The sequence below is a fragment of the Callospermophilus lateralis genome, chromosome 3 (genome assembly GCF_048772815.1).
Source record: "Callospermophilus lateralis isolate mCalLat2 chromosome 3, mCalLat2.hap1, whole genome shotgun sequence".
Lineage (NCBI taxonomy): Eukaryota > Metazoa > Chordata > Mammalia > Rodentia > Sciuridae > Callospermophilus > Callospermophilus lateralis.
In genome coordinates this window covers 2,373,397-2,390,639 of record NC_135307.1, presented here as the reverse complement: position 1 = coordinate 2,390,639, position 17,243 = coordinate 2,373,397, and the positions used below count along the sequence as shown (strand labels likewise).

The following is a 17,243-nucleotide window of genomic DNA, read 5'->3' as shown; positions in this document are numbered from 1 at the left end:
ATCATGGAAGGTTTTAATTTCATCTTCCATCCTGAAGCTTAATTTCGCTGGATACACGATTCTTGGTTGGAACCCATTTTCTTTCAGTGTTTGAAATATGTTATTCCAGGATCTTCTAGCTTTCAGAGTCTGTGTTGAAAGATCAGCTGTTATCCTGATTGGTTTACCCCTAAATGTAATCTGCTTCCTTTCTCTTGTATCTTTTAAAATTCTCTCCTTATTCTGTATGTTGGGCATCTTCATTATAATGTGTCTAGGTGTGGATCTCTTATGATTTTGCACATTCGGCGTCCTGTAGGCTTCTAGGATTTGGGATTCTGTCTCATTCTTCAAGTCTGGGAAGTTTTCTCATATTATTTCATTGAATAGATTGCTCATTCCTTTGGTTTGGACCTCTATACTTTCCTGTATCCCAATGACTCTTAAGTTTGGTCTCTTTCTTGAATGTTCTGCTCATGGTTTCTTAACAGCTTTGCTGAGCTGTCTATGTTCTTCTCCAGTTGAAATACTTTGTCTTCATTGTCTGATGTTCTATCTTCTAAGTGTTCTACTCTGCTGGTAGTATTCTCAATTGAGTTTTTAAGTTGGTTTATTGTTTCCTGCATTTCCAGGATTTCTGTTTGTTTGTTTTTTATAACCTCTATCTCCCTGTATAATTGATCTTTTGCTTCTTGGATTTGTTTATGTAATTCATTGTCGAAGTGGTCGAAGTGGTCTTTCATTATCTGATTTTGCTGTCTAATGTCTTCCTTGAGACTCCAGATCATCTGAAGCATGTATATCCTGAATTCTTTATCTGACATTCCATCTGCTGCAGATATTACCTCTTCTAAAGTTGAGTTGACCTGCATTGCTTGTGGTCCTTTCTTTCCTTGTCTTTTCATACTGATTGCGTTTCTTTCTGCTTGGTGAAACTGTTGTGTTATTGATTTTTCCCCCTATATATTTATATTGCTCTTGTATAGTTGCAAAGTCTCCCTCGCAGGCTTTGGCGGTCGTTCTGCCCCTCCTCCAATTGGGGCAATGTGCCTACCACGCCGGCAGGCCGCTGGGCCTGTACTTTCGGTGGGCCTATTCTTTCGGTGGTCACAGGTCCGCCTACCTTGCAGGCGTGAGCAGCAGCTCTGCCCCTCCGCTGGCCGCTAGGCCTATTCTGTCTGTCGGCTGCAGGTTTGTCTACCTAACAGGCGCTGGTGGCGGCTCTGCCCCTCCCCCAACTGGGGCGATGTGTCTGGCGGGCCACTGGGCCTGTTTTGTCGGTGGTCACGGTTCCACCTACCTTGCACGCGCGTGGAGCAGCTGTGTCCCTCCGAGAGTTGCTGGACCTGACCTGCCGGTGGGTGGCAAGTACACCTACCATGCAGGCGCGGGGGTGGCTCTGCCGCTCTGCGGGTCGCTGGGCCTGATCTGCTGGTGAGTCACAGGTCTGCCTACCTTGCAGGCGCCCGGCAGCTCTGCCCCTCCCCCAACCGGGGTGGGGTGATGTGTCTGGCCGGCCGCTGGGCCTGTTCTGTCGGTGGTCATAGTTCTGCCTACCTAGCAGGCGCATGGGGCAGCTGTGCCCCTCCGCAGGTTGTTGGGCCTGACCTGCCGGTGGGTCGCAGGTCTGCCTACCTTGCAGGCTCGGGGGGGTGGCTCTCCACAGGTGTATTCTTGAGAGAAGCCAGTCCCACGTCCACCAAAGGAGTGTGCACAGGAATGTGACAGCAGTGTGACAGGAATAGCCAAAACAGGAAACTGCATGTCCCTCATGAGGAAAACAAGGCCAACTATGGCACAGTCACATCTAAAATGCTACATAGCAATAAAAAAAAAAAAACTACTTATATACTTTAAAAAAGTATGTTCTTGAATGGCCAAAACCCAGACCCCTACTACAGCAAGTAGTGCTGAGGTGCAGAGCCCTAGAAACCCTCCCTCGCTGCTGGCAGGAATGCAACCACGGGCAGCTTCACTCAGAATCAAACCTGCTCTTTCTCTGTGACACAGCAATTGCACTCTGTGTGCCACCTGCAAGCAACCCAGAGGCCCTCAGTAGGTAAAGGATGAATGAATGGAGTGGGGGTGGCTCAGCAATAGAGTGCATGCTTAGCATGCTCACAAGCTCAGGTTTGACCCCCAGCACCAAAGAAGAAAAACTGAGGTCCACCCAAACAATGAAACACAGACCAGCTATCAAGCTGGTCTACAGAGAGGACAAGGAGGAAATCTTATGCACATCACTGAGTGAAAGAATACAGTCTGACAAGGCTGCATGCTGGGTGAGTCCAACTCTGTGCCCTTCTGCAAAAGGTAAAACTGGAGACAGCACAAAGAACCTTGGTGGCCAGGAGCACCAACAGGGTAACAGAGCAATTTCCAACAGGGTAGCTCCTCTTGGACAGGACAATGGTGGATACGAGCTGCGCACACTTGTCCAAGCCCACAGCATGTCCACAGAAGAGTGACCCCAATGCAAATCATGGCTCATACATGGTAACAGGTGCACTCCTGTGGCAGGGGCAAGGCCAGGGTGGGGAGCTGTGCATATGGGGCAGGGTACAGGGACCATCTCTGTACTTTCTGCTCAAGTTTTCTGTGAGCCTGAAACTACTCTAACATCATCCCAGTGGGAAGACAACCCACATACAAATAGGGAGTCAAGTGATTCTCTTCCCCAGAACCCTTCCCCAGCATCACATGGCTTGTGCCCAACAAACTCAAAGTGGAGCCCAAGGGAGGGCACAGTGCAGGAGGCAAGTAAGGTAGACACGGCAGCCCTTTCGGTGGCAGGAGAAGCCATTCATTTAGGTCCATATTTACTGTTTTTTAGGAAAGGCAATCAAGACTTAACAAAAACAGCAATATTCTAAAGCCAAATTCACAGATTTCAAACAAACCCACCAGGCTGGAGTCAGGGGTGGTAAATGGCTGCATCATGAGCTATGCTCCAACAAGGGATGACCCTTGCTCAAAGAAGGGTGCCTCTGCTAAAAAATTAGGGTAGCCTTTCTGTGAACTGTCCTACAATGTATAACTTCCAATGTACACAGGGTGGGAGGAGGTGAGAAGCACAGAATAAGCAAAATAAAAAGACAAACCGTGGGCAAACCAGAAAAAGGTGGTGAAGCATTTTACAAAGGAAGATAATCACAAAAAAGTTGTACACGCCTGTAATGCCAGTGGCTTGGGAGGCTAAGGTAGGAGGACACAAGTTCAAAGCCAGCCTCAGCAACTTAGTGAGGCCCTAAGCAACTTAGCAAGACCCTGTCCCTAAATTAAAAAAAATGGTGGGGACATGGGTCAGTGGTTAAGCACCCCTGGGTTCAAACCCCAGCACCAGAAAAGAAAGAACTGAGAAGCAGCAGAACCCCAATGCTTTGGAAATGCAGCCACCAAAGGGAGCCAGGTGCCCTTGCATTTCCAGGGAGTTCTGGAAAGAATGCTTGAAACCTGCCCCATTAGACACCCACCCAAGCTGTACCAGATGAAGGAAAGGGATAAAGTTGACAGGAACTCACAAGAACAGGAAAAAGGTCCCTGCAGTGGGGCAGAGGCTGACAGTAGGCCATTCACACCAGGGCCCAGTGGGAAAAGCAAGGTGGAGGCAGGAACACCTGAGCTGGCAGGTGGTGGTAAAGTCCACACGCAGAGTGGGAGGGAGACGTGGCCTTGCAGCAGGCAGCCACCCCGGACCTCAGGGGAAAGCCCCAGGAGAGTGGTCTACAGAGGGCAACAGCTGAAGGCTCTTGGAAGCTGAGAACCAAATGGTAACTTGCATAGGGTGCAGGACTCCCATATGAGGAATGGGTTGCCTCCATGACTGCCATGCCCTGGGAGTTTGCACACTGTATAGATTTCCTACTTAAAGCAAGGCTAGGGTGTTTGAAGGAGTGTTTAGAAGTCAGATGGGTTATCTTTCTGTTTAGTTTCTGATTTCACGGTGATGAATGTGTCTGCACAAAAGGCACTCTGCCCTCAGCTGGGTGTACTGCTCTAATCAACAGAGTAGGCTCTGGAAATAAACATGCACTACTGGGAACAAATGTAGAATCAGTGGCAGCAAAAATGGAGATAATCTGGGCAAGGACCAGAAGCACGGGCGGGCCACACCTGGGTGGGTGAGAAGACCACGAGTGCTACAAGCAGTGAGGATCCCATGTGTGTGCTCCAATCAGGAGTGCTAAAGCAGGCAAAAATGCACAAATCCATGTGCAGGAGGCATAGCCAGAGGCGGGTGGGAGGCTTTCCTGCCCTCTCACTGTTAGCAAAACAAACAGAACCAAAGTACACAGGAGTAAGCCCACAGCCCTGCTCCATCCTCCTACAGGAAAAAGATCCAAGCTGACCATTAGCTGGGCCATGGCATAAGCCTAGAGGCATTTGTTCAAAGGCTGAAATCCTACAGAACCTCATCTCTGCTAGAGAATAATCAAACCGGAAATCAGAAGAAAAGAGTTCACTACACTAGTCTATTAGTAAGTCTACAAGGTCAGAGCAAATGGCACAACGGGAAGCTAAGACGCGTTTCTGCTGGAAATAATATTCCCAAGCACTCCTACTCCTGTAGCAACTGGCCAAGGACTGGAAAAGCAATTCTACAGTTTGTTAAAGACTGGCACTACTATAAAACCTAATGAAAATATTACTGTCATGGCAAATTACTATAGACTTGCTGCTTCTATACTCAACTTGACTAAGACGAGGAACAAAGAGCTGTGGGCGCAACAGGGTCCAGGCACTTCTTTCTGAGCAACCCTGACAGGGCCTACAGGATGCCCATGCAGGCTCTGATGACAGGGGAGGGGACTCAAGGAACAGTTCCTCCCAGAAGTGCAAGCATCCCTGGGCTTGGAGGGTGACAGGCCATGGCAGGCCACAGGTGGAGGGTGGTGGCACCACAGGACCTGAAGCAGCAGCCAGCCACTCTGCTCCCATTTCCATCCCAGCACTGCAGCTCTGCCTGCTGCCCCACACTACTGTCAGCAACATCCATAGTGGCAATACCATTCTGTAGGGTCTGTGCTCTTGACTCCTTCCCCAGGTTCACATGGAAGCCACCGCCCAGGGTTGGGTTCTTGCCAGCACCTGGAAACACAGAAGAAACCGGTTAGCCAGAGCCTGATGGTGAAGACCCATACCCTTCACTGCATGCAGAACAAAGCATGGTCCAGTCTTTGTGCAGGGAAGGGACACAAGCCAAGCAGAGAGGCCCCTCTGCTCCACTAGCCCAGTGGTATAGCTTGACCCCAAAGCCCTGAGGGCAGACCACACTTGTTTGCATATTCCAAGCAGGTTCCTAACACAATATGGGTCCCAGTGAACTTCTGTCCCCCTGCAGCCTGGGATGCCTACACAGTAAAGGCTGGGCCTCCATGACACTCCCACAGCCCTCAACCATGCCCAGGCCAGGGATCTCAGAGGCTACACCACTGAAGTGCAGGCTCCTGGAGCCCAGGGATCACATCCTAAGTGGCCCCAGAGCTGCTGAGCCTTTACCCACTTGTATGCCACCCTCCCACAGAGAACAGCTGCCTAGGAAAGCACCAGTGCTCAGTGTGGTCACAGCCAACTGAAAGTAAGCCCAGGACATCTCTGCAGGGCTTCGGGACTGGGACTCAGGCTACAATGCCCTTTGAAAACATTGCGTGTACATACGGATAGTTCACCAGACCACCATCCCACTGGAAGCTGGATCTTCATATGCTTTATGCTGAAGTAAAGAAGCCAGGTAGTATGAGCACAGGCAGGGATGGCAGAACTTGCCTCTTGTCCCACAGGAGTAAGCCTCGTGACAGCACAGGGGCCAGTACACTTACAACAAAGCACAGTCACGGGGACTTGTGGCTTCTCCAATTAAGGACACATACATAAGACAACCAAACGGGGGACACAGGTGAAAAGAAATGAAAATGCAGAAGTGACAGGGAAGTGCATCACCCAAGCCTGGGACAGGTCCTCTGCAAGAGGCACGGGGTGGCCAGCTGCACCACAGGGACCCAGTGCCAGCCACAGAGCAGCAGAGCACAAGCTCAGTCTCCTGATTGTCTGTGACATGCTGATAAAGATCAGCAGCTGACTCTCAGGTTAGCTGGAATCCAGCCAGAATCAGAGGAGGCAAGAAAACCCAAAAAGCAGCCCCAGGCCATGAAAGTCTCCAGCCACCAGCAGGGGCCAGGGTTGGCCCTGCTGCCTCCTGGGCTTCAACACAATCCCAGGCCAGGAGAATGAAGGACAGCCACAAGCAACCCTCTGCAACAGAGCAAGGCTCATGGACAAGTGGCAGCCCAGAAACATTCTGTCTGCTGTCCTGCCCAAGCAAGTCATTACAAACCCCACAAGAAGCTGTATGCAGACTGAGTGGGCTAGCGAGCCGTTGACACAGGGACACAGGGAGACCCTGGGAGAGGCAGCCAGAGGGCAGCCCATCTGGCTGTGCAACTGTGTGCACCAGGAGCAAGGGAGGCTTCAAACACTATTGTCTCAACTCTGGGTCTGTAGAAATCCAACACAGGTCTCACTATCTGCATTCATTACCTTTGTTTTGTGATGGTGTTTTTTTTAAACTCTAGAATTTTTACACTTGAAATCTTTTAGAGAAAGGAGACCCATGACCGTCTGTAGTTCCATATGTAGACCAGGACAGCACACCTCAGCTCACCTGCTTCCAGCACACACACCTTTCAACCTTTATTTTTTAAAAAAGAAAAAAAGGGTGGCCATGGTGATGCATGCCTGTGATCCCAGCAGCTCGGTAGGCTGAGGCAGGAGGATTGTGAGTTCAATGCCAGCCTCAGCAAAAAGCAAGGTGCTAAGCAACTCAGTAAGACCCTGTCTCTAAATAAAATACAAAATAAGGCTGAGTGTCCTTGAATTCAATCCCCAGTACCAAAAAAAAAAAAAAAAAAAGAGAGTCCCTGATGCTCTAATTTAAATGGAATGTGCTTTTAATAAAAGTCAAGTAATACTGCATTAAGAAAAGATGCTGATCATCAGGTGTGGTGATGCAACCTGTAATCCCAGCTACCAAGGAGGCCAAGGCAGGAGTACTACAAGTTCCAGGTCAGCCTCAGCAACTCCATGAGACCCTATCTCAAAAAATAAAAAAGGCTGGGGGTGCGGCTCAGTGGTAGAACACCCCTGGGTTCAAGCCTAACATAAGAAAGAGAGAGAAAGGGAGTAAGAAAGGAAAGGAAAGGGGAGGGGGCAGGGGGCAGGGGGCAGGAAGGGGAGGGCAAAAGGTGAGGTTAGAAAAGGGAAGAAAAGAAAAGAAGGGAAGGGAGGGAGGGAGAGGGAAGAAGGGAAGGGAAGGGAAAAGAAAGGAAAAGAAAAAGAAAAGGACACTGGTCAAAGCTTAAACCCCTGAAGCCCACCTTCCAGGGATTGGGATTGGTGGCCTCCATTCTGGCCACCTATCTCTGCTCAGACTCGGGGCAGCCAGGGGTCTCCTTACAGAACAGGACCATGGAGAGATGCCGCGTTCAGTAAGGGTGACTTCGGCTTTGGCTCAGAGTGTAATGTAATCTCCTTGCTCCTCAATCTTCTCACGCCAGTGCTACCCAAAGCACACCTGCAAAGCTGCCAAGTCACTGCCACCTCCCTCAGCCACGCCCACCTTGCCCTCCACTCCCCCTCCTTCACCCTCTGTGCCCCCAAGCCCCTGACTCTCCCCAATACCCCAGCCACCCGGCCCAGGCGGCGCAGGTCACATGGACTCTGGGAGCTGCCTCTTGACTGTGCTTTACCCCCCAAGCACTCACACATGATAAATGAACACACGCACTGTGGGAATCATACAGTGCTGGTATAAAAAGCACTTATTCAGCAAATCTCAGCATGTTAAGGGTCACATTTGGGCTTTCTTCTTTCACCTTTTAGAGAGTCCAAGTATGACCTCTGGCCAAAATTGCCAACCGCGAATATCTGTCCTTCAAATACACTCTGTTTCTAAACCTTTTGGTATTTCTACAAGTTCTATAACAAAAGATTCAGGCAGGAAGTACCACATAGCCAGGCCTGGGTGAGAACGCCCCCTGGTGGACAGTGGGGGAGCGACCTGGAACTCCAGTCCACTCAAAGAGCCCTTTGGGGAGCAAAAAGTGCTAAGGGCTGCTCCCCAGGAAGACACTGGCCGCCTCTGCGGTGCAGACAAAGCCACACCCACATCCTGGACCAGAGCAAGAAAGGGAGCCAAGGGTGCCCCCAAAGGCCCCCACACAGCACCTCCTCTATCCCTCTCAGGGTTCTTCCAGCACAGGAAAATGTTCATGAATCATGTCAATTTACCTAGCCAAGGAGTTTCTGTTGCTGCAGTGACACTCCTTTGAAGGGGAGACACCTATCTGAGATGACTCTGGGCAGCACAGCAGGGAAAGGAACTCAGCTGGCCTTACTGCTGAACTTGTCACCTACATGCACACCCAGGAGGCGCCTTGGGGCCACGAAGACCCTGAGTGCTGTGGATGAGGACCACATGACACCAGGAGAGTGCCTAAGGATGGCATCTACAGAAAGCTCAGTGGCGTGAGAACACTGCAGGTGAACAGCTGAACACGGCATCAGCCAACTCTCTTCAGCAGGCCATTCCCCAAACGCTCATCTGTGGTGATCATAACCTGACCAGGGAGGCCAAAAAAGTAGACCAGTCTTCCCTCACCCAGGTACCTCCAGGATGGAATCCGGTGAGAACAGATACCTTCAGCCAGGACATGGCAGGACTCTCAAGGGCCACAGAATACAAAGAGACTCCAAGTCTTTCAACCTGGGGACAAAACCTTGCCAGCCTGCCAGACCCACATTCGGCTCCCACCACAGTGACGCATGGAGGACGGGAAGGCCACAACATTCCACAGGGGCAGGCAAGAGTGGCTCCACCTGCCGGACCCTCACCATGGCCGGGACAGTAAGCCTTTCCCAATTCCAGCAATGGGGCGGGCATCTGTCACAAAAGAGTCTAGGGAAGCAGCACCAACACTTACAGACACCTTGATATAAAGGACCAAGTGTACAGCCATTGAAAGTTCTAATTATAGTGGCTGGGGCTGTAGCTCTGTGGTAGAGCACTTGCCTAGCATGTGTGAGGCACTGGGTTCAATTCTCAGCACCACATAAAAATAAAAATAAAGTTCTATCAACAACTTAAAAAAAAGAAAGAAAGTTCTAATTATAGGGCTTGGTAGAGCACTTGCCTAGCATGTGTGAGGCCCTGGGTTCCATCCCCAGCACCGCAAAAAAGGGAAAAAAAAATTCTGATTATGGAAATCAGAGATGCTCCCAACCCACCCACATATGTTCTAGTGACAGAGAAGGTTTGCTGCTCCCAGCAGAAGGGGTAGGTGCTCCCTGTGCATCAGCATCCTCAGGAACGATAGAAGCAGGAATGTGTGTGCCACCACCCAGTGACAGAAGCAGGCTCAGAGATGCACAGCATAGGACTCTGGGGTGTGTGCTTCCAGGAAGTCCTATTTTGTCCCCATAATCCTCACATATGGGAGTGAGCACAGACCCCCATGGAGCGGCACAGCCTTTTGTTTGGCCACTCTGGGCCAGCAGTTCTGACAATCTTCCCTTCCTTCTGCACAGACTGTGGTTTCCGAGCAGGCGCTCCTGCTGCAGGTCCTGCCACACTACCCTGACATCTTACACATTCCAGAGTAACCTCTAAGCTAAGTGTCCAGCTTCATTCTCAATAAGTTCTTACACTTAGGCAAGACAGTGGCTTTAGAACTAGAAAACAGCCATTCATGGGAAATCTTGGCTTTCAGGATGAGGCTAGAGGAAGGGTAAGCTGGGCAAGGGGCTCTGGGGTCCTACTCAAGTGCTGGAAACTGTCAAGTCTCCAGTTTTGGTGATTGTGTAATCATGCTGAGGGGGAAGAGGGATGCCAGGTGGGTACCTGGGAGATGAAAGGAATGCCCTAAGCAGCCAATGCTCTCCTACTTGGACCCAACCTGCACCACCCTCCTCTCCCTAGGGTTAAGAATCACAGCCCCAAGCACCTTCCCAAGAGCTTCAACTGTTGGTTGCTGGGGCTACCTCTCCTTGGAGAAGTATTTTAGTGCCTCCTAAGAACCTGTCTGATCATCTGTTCAAGGCTCCTATGACAGACTTCCCAGTATGCATGGGTGAGAGCTCACCCCAAACCTGCTCCACGCCATGTTCTCTTATACCCTAGGGACGTACTGAGGACAACAGCTCTTACTAGCCCATGGGGCCCCCTACCACAGTGCCTTCCCACAGAAAGCCCTATGTGTCTGCCACCACCATGATTTGTTTTATTACTGCTGTTATCACCCCAGCAGGCATCAATGTCCTGGCAACTGTGACAAGGCTACAGACAATATGCCACAGAGCCACTGTTCCAGCAGTCTGGAAGACTCCCTTGGGAAGTCACCCACAAAGAACAAAGGCTTGTGTGATGAGTGAAACAGACCACAGGAAAGGAAGAGCTGGAGGAAAAACGCAAACCCAAAGCCAACTGGAAAGACCAACCACACTGATAAACTTCTGGCAAGACAAGGAGAGAGAGAGGACAGACCTCATCACTGGTAAGGAGGGAGGATGCCACTACAGGCCCTGCAGGTGTCAAAGGACACAGGAGTGCCACCAATAACTCTAGGCACATAAATTCAACAACTAGACCAACTGGCCCAAATTGTCAAGAACAAATGACCAAAACCAGCCCAAGGTGAAACAATCTAAAACCTAACAATAAACTCCACTGCCAAAGAAACTGAATTTCCCATCTGATTCAAAGGTATGATATGTCAAGATCATTGTACTGGGCTGGGGTCGTGGCTCAGGGGTAGAGTGCTCACCTAGCACCTGTGAGGCCCTGGGTTCAAACCTCAGCACCACATAAAAATAAATAAAAAAATTAAAGTATTGTGTCCATGTACAACTAAAAAAAAAATTTAAAAAAGATCATTGTACTGTCATGTGTAACTAATTAAAACAAAATTTTAAAAAGTTAAAAAAAAAAAAAAAGCTGAATTTATAACTGTGAACTTCTGAAGATGAGACCTCCAGGCCCAGATAGCTACACTGATGGATTCTACCAAACTCTTAAGAAGAAAATGAAAATCAGATCTATACAATCTCTCAGAAAATAAAAGAGGAGGGATCATCTCCCATTCATTCCGTGAGGTACAGCACGTTGACATAGAAAGTAGACAAGGACATTAAAGAAAGCACAGGCCAATAACCCACATGAACATAGACAAAAGTCCTCAACAAAATATTAGCAAACTTAACCCAGAAACACATTTAAAGAATAATATCCCATAACAAGTGAACTTACCCCAGGAACTCAAGTCAGGTTCAATATTCAAAAGTCAAGAGCTGAGTGAGGGTCTAGCTCAGTGACAGAGCACTAACTTAAAGCATCCACAAGGCCCTGGGTTCCAGTCTCAGCACAGCAAAAATAAATAAATAAATCAGAGGCCTGAACATAGTGGCACATGTCTATAATCCCAGAGGCCTGGGAGGCCTCTGGAGCCTGGAGGAGGAGGACAAGTTCAAAGCCAGCCTCACCAACTTAGCGAGGCCCTAAGTCACTTAGTGAGATCCTGTCTCAATAAAAAATAAAGGGGGAGGACAGCTGGGGATATGACTCAGTGGGTAAGTGACCCTAGGTTCAATTCCTACTACCAAAATTAATAAATAAATAAAATTTTAAATTTTTTTTAAAAGTCACAATGACAGACTAAAGAAAAACATTCGACAGTATCAGCTGATGCAGAAAAAGCATCTGACAAAATTCAGCATCTACTCATAAAAAAAAAAAAAAAAACTCAGCAAACTAGGAGTAGAAAGGGAATTTCAACTTTACTGATGAAGTACAAGTATCAAAAACCTATAGCTAGCCAGGTACAGCGAAGCACACTGTAATCCCAGTGGCTCCAGAGGCTGAGGCAGGAGGATCATGAGTTTAAAGCCATCCTCAGCAAAAAGCAAGGTGCTAAGAAACTCAGTGAAACTCTGTCTCTAAATAAAAATACAAAAAAAGGGCTGAGGATGTGGCCCAGTGGTCAAGTGCCCCTGAGTTCAATCACCAGTACAAAAAAAAAAAAAAAAAAAAAACCCTACAGCTAGCATCCCACTGAACAGAAAGAACTGAATAACTGAATGCTTCCCTCTAAGATCAAAACAAGGCAAAAATTTCTCTTGTAGGGCAAAACGAGAAATAAAAGGAAGAAACATAAGTCTATATTTATAGACAACATAATTACTTATCAGAAAATCGCAGTGCATAAGAAACCCAGAACAAGTATGCTTAGCAAGGTTACAGAATAGGCCAACACACAGAAATCAATTATGTTACTGTATTGCCTGGGGGTGCCACTCAGTGGTAGAGCTCTTTCCTAGAATGCAAGAGGCCCTGGATTTGATCCCCAGAAGAAGGAGGAGGAGGAAAGAGAGAAAGAAAGAAAAAAAGGTAAATCGACCACCTTTCTAAACACTATCTTAACTGTATTTCACACTACTATCAATGAATTTTAATGCAAAGAAATTCCATTCACAACAGCTCCAAATAGATTTTAGGAATATCTGTAATAAATATAGAGAAGCTATGAAATAAGGAAACTCTGATGGAAGATTCCAAAAAGAACCTAAATGAAGGGAGAGACATGTTGTGTTCGTGGACTGGAAGACTCAACACATTAAAAATGTCAAATCCTCCTACATTTATCAAAAAATTTTTATGCAATTCCATTAAAAATTCAAGCAGGAATTTCGTACATATATACAAACCTAGTGTAAAAACAAAGGAAAGCGGAAAAGGACTACAAAAAGAACAATTTTGAAAAAGAAGAACAAAGTTAGAGGACACACAATAATTGATTTCAAGACCACGTAAAACGTACAATAAAGAGGCTAATGCCCTGAGCTCAATCCCCAGCACCCGAGTTTAATCCTCAATACTGCAAAAAAATAAAAAATAATAAACAAACATACGACAAACAAAACATTGTGGTGGCGACAATGGAAATGGCACAGACAGAACCCAGAAAAAGACCCACCAGAGAGGGACCCAGTGATCGGTGCCAAAGGAGCCAGGGCGGCGGGCGCAGCCAGAGCGGGCGGTCGGGCGGCGCAGGGGACACCCCCAGCAGAGCTCCCCGCCCAGAGCCACGCCCCCGCCCAGCCGGGCCGCCCGGGGACCCCAGTCGGCGGAGGGACTTGCCTCAAGCCCCGGCCAGGTCTCCCGCGCCGGAAAAATAAGAACAAAATAAAAGCAAATGCAAAACATGTAAAAGAAAAAAAAACTTTTGAAGATAAACGCGGCACCTTAGGATCAGACAAAAACATTTTAGACGTGACACCAAGACTGCTCTAGCGACAAAATACCAACTGCTGGGCATCAAAACCCGAACTCCGGCCAGGACCAACTTCTGCCGAGAGAGCGACTCACACATGCCCAGGGCGACGCGCGAGTCCCGACCCGGGGAGGGAATGCCCGCCCCCGCAGCGACCCACCATCGAGCGACACGAACTGGCCCACGGCCGACGAGCCGCCGCCGCTGTTCTCCACGAACTGCACCTCGGACACGATGATGTTGTCCTCCAGCACCGAGCCGCAGCCCGTGCACACCGCGTCGCCGCGCGCCGCGTCCAGCTCGATGTCCGTGCCGCCGCAGCCGCGGCACACGCGGCCCGTCATGGTGCGGCCGCGGGGCCCGGCCCAACCCGGCCCGGCCCGCCCGCCCGCGCCGCCCGGCCCTCAGCCCGCGGCCCTCAGCCCGCCAGGCCTGCCGCCCGCGTCCGTGCGCGCCGCACTCTCGCGAGGCCGCCGGCGCCGGGCCCTCCGATTCGCGGCGGCAGATTCGCCACGAGCGCCGGGCTGCGCTGCCCGCAACGGCCGCGCCCGCGGGATCAGGACCGGCACCGCAGCCGCCGCGCGAACAAGGACTCGAACCGACGACCTCCGGGCGGGACGCGGCCACCGGACCTCTACACAGCAGGCTAGCTGGCCTCCGGAGCGGCGCGCTGCGCGCGGGGCGGGGCGCGCGGGGCGGGGCCGGGCCCGGCCCGGCCCGGCCCGGCACCCGGGGCTGTGGGCGGGACTTGTATGTGGGTGGGCGGGGCCGGGGCGGTGAGTGGGGCTCGGGCAGTTAGCCGGACTTCGGAAAGGACTAGAGTCTGTGGCGGAGGTTTTGCGGGAATGGTGGGCGGGGCCGGGGCGGTGAGCGCCACTTCGGACAGGACCAGGGCTGTGGGCGGAATTGATGGGCGGGGCCTGGCGGCGAGCGCGACCTCGGACTGGACCAGGGGCTGTGGGCGGGACTTGAGAGAGGGTGGGCGGGACTTGAGAGAGGGTGGGCGGGGCCGGAACGGTAATCGGCCTGGGACAGGACAGGGAACTGTTGGCGGGACCGGGCCGGGACTGGAGCACTGGGCGGAGATCCGGACCGCACCTGCGACGGTGGGGCGGGAGGAGCCGCCTTCTGAGACCAGGCCGCCCCCGTCTAGGTGAAGACTGTGCCAGGCCGCCTTGCCTTGCGCTCTGCACCATCAGCCCCTTGTTATCTGTTCCCCCTAGGACTCCCCAATTTTTGACAGTGACAGTCTCCTTTCGGTGGTCCCGCCCAAAGTGGAATCTGAGCAAGAGGCACCCTACTACCTGCGCAGCCCTCAAACGTCTGCAGATGATGCTCACAGTCTTCTGGACACCCAAGGATCTCTTAGAGGAAGCCTGAAAAATAAATGTGTGAGACCACGTTTTTGAAAACTCCAAACCTTGATTGCAGGGCATGACCCGAGCTCAAACTGAATCAGAAAAATATCCATTACCAGATAGAAATAACATTGTAAAAACGTATATTCTTCACCAGTAAGTCTGATCCCAATAGAAATGTCGACAGGATTTTTCAAAAAACTTGATAAGCTGATCCTAAAGTCATCTGAAAGAGATAATCCTCAAGAATAGTGGGGGAAAAAATCCAGAAAGAAGGAAGGCAGGTGGGGAGGGGGTAAAAAGCTCAAGCAGAATTCCCCTTCTGTATTTAAAAGCTACCTCAAAGGCAACATGGTATTTGTGAAGAGACAATTGGAGTAAATCTAAGAATCCTGAAACAAGCCTAAGTATACAGGAAATGTACGGCCCGAAAATCAGGAAAAGATAGGTTCTTCAATAGTGTTGGGATTTCCAAGTGGAAAAGGAAAGGGTACACCAGGCACAGGCCAGTGTCGAATGCCTGTAATCCCAGCCATTAGGAGGCAAGGCAGCAGGACGGCAAGTTCAAAACCAGCCCCAGCAGCTTAGGGAGGCCTTGAGCAACTTAGTGAGACCCTGTCTCTAAACAAAAAGTAAAAAGGTCTAGGGATGTGTTTCAGTGGTTAAGTGCCCCTGGGTTCAATGCCTGGTATTAGAAAAGAAGAAGAAAGAAAAAGAAAATGAAAGAAAGGAAAGGAAAGGGTAAATGGAATCTCGACCTTACTTTGTTTTAAAATGCAGTGTGAGTGACATTAAGGACTAATAGCAAAAACAAAATTGCAAAACTAACAAAATCAAATACAAGTGAATATTTCAGATTTCCAATGGATAACTTTTCCCTCCTGAAGCTGCCAGTGAACCCAGAGCCTCATGTATTCTAAGTACCTACTTACACTAAACCCCAGCCCTGTAATTCAAACCATCTCTAGATTGTTTGCAATACCTACTACAATGTAAATAATATGTAAATAGTTGTTATATTACTTTGTTTAGGGAATAGTGACCCAAAAAAAACTGGTAAGTATTCAATACAAAGCAATTTTTTTCCAAATATTTTCCATCTGAAGTTGGTTGAACCCAAAGACTCATGGACATGAAGGGCCATCTGTCCATTGTTTTACATGTTTTAAAGCCGGATGCAGGCCAGGTACAGTGGCACCTGCCTGTAATCCCAGCTACTCAGGAAGCTGAGGCAAGAGAATTGTAAGTTCAAGGCTAGGCTCACCAACTTGGTTATCTGTTGGCAAATTATCTGTTGCTGCAAAACAAGTTATTCCAAAACTGAGCATCTTACAGCGTCAGCATGGATCATCGCACACAATTTCTGGAGTCAGAGATAAATCAATTTAAAAGGAGGAAAGGGGCTGGAGTAGTGACTCAGTAGTAGAGCACTTGCCTGGTATGTATGAGGCCCTGGGTTTGATCCTCAGCACCACATATAAATAAATATATAAAATAAAAGGTCCATTAACTATATTTTTTTAAAAAAAGGAGGAAAAGGTTCATTTCATTTTGACTCACAGTTTCAGAGGTTTTAGTCCAGGGTTGGTTGGCTCTGTTGCTGTTGGTTCTGTGGCAAGACAGAACCTCATGGTAGGGAGCATGTCATAGTGCACAGCTGCTCACTCACAGCAGCCAGGGGGCAAAGAATGAGAAGAAGAGGTGGGTCCCAATTTCCCCTTCAAGGATATTCCCCCATGATCTAGTCTCCTCCCACTGAACCCCACCTCCTGAATTCCCTACCACCTCTGGTGGTGTCATAGCCAGTGACCAAACCTTCAGCACATGGGCTTGTGGAAGACACTCCAGATCCAAACTGCAGCAGGGTGTCTGGAGACTGTGGTCAATTTGTTAGCCAGGCCCCCGAGGATGTGTATGGAACTGCAGAGTTCCCTTTTAATCCCATGAACATGGCTACTGGTGGGAGACCTCCATTTCTTAAGGTGGGGCCCTCTGTATGGCTGCTTGAATATCTTCCCAACACAGCATCTGGCCATCCCCAGAGAGTGATCTGCAGTACCTCCGTGACCTGCCATCCCTCACTTCCCCCACACCTGCACTCTGAAATCACTAGATCCAACCGAATCAAGGGTGCATAGTAAGCTGCACCTCCTGGAGAGAGGAGGGTTTGTGGAAGTAATTGAAAGCATCAGCACCCAATCACTGACAAATGCTTGATAGCCCTGGATGCTCCACAAGAGGAGAATGCAGAGTCCTGGGAGATGAGGTCAGTGGGATGCTCCCCAGTCAGGGTGAGGGAGGGAGCCCTTGAAAGCATAACACTACCTGCTACAGTGCAGAAGGAAGCTGGAGGAAGACTTGCCAAAAGCTAGGGGAACCAGGACAGAGGCCTGAAGGCAGAGCAGCTGGAGAGGAGGGACGGAGCTGGGCATGCCACTGCTCATCCTCTGACCCCCTTTCTGCCCTTTCTCTGAATGTCTTTGCAGGAGAAGCTTTATAAACACTTAGGACTGACTGACAGACCTGAACCCAGCATGAGGAGACAAAGGTGCCAACACCCCCAGGCTCCTACGTGGATACCCAACAT

At 49.7% G+C, this 17,243-nt stretch overlaps 1 protein-coding gene across 4 annotated transcripts in view; it reads right to left on the bottom strand.

The window, feature by feature from the left end:
• Positions 1–13,673, bottom strand: part of Brf1 (BRF1 general transcription factor IIIB subunit) — a 70,186-nt gene extending 56,513 nt beyond the window's left edge. For all 4 annotated transcript variants that reach the window (XM_076849530.2, XM_076849532.2, XM_076849531.2 and 1 more), the window contains exons 1-2: positions 13,459–13,673; positions 4,987–5,067 (exon numbers count right to left, since the gene is read on the bottom strand). In XM_076849530.2, the coding sequence (XP_076705645.2) occupies positions 4,987–5,067; positions 13,459–13,642 (265 nt within the window). In that variant the 5' untranslated portion in view covers positions 13,643–13,673. The remainder of the gene's footprint in view (positions 1–4,986; positions 5,068–13,458) is intronic.
• Between the last annotated feature and the right edge of the window lie 3,570 nt (positions 13,674–17,243).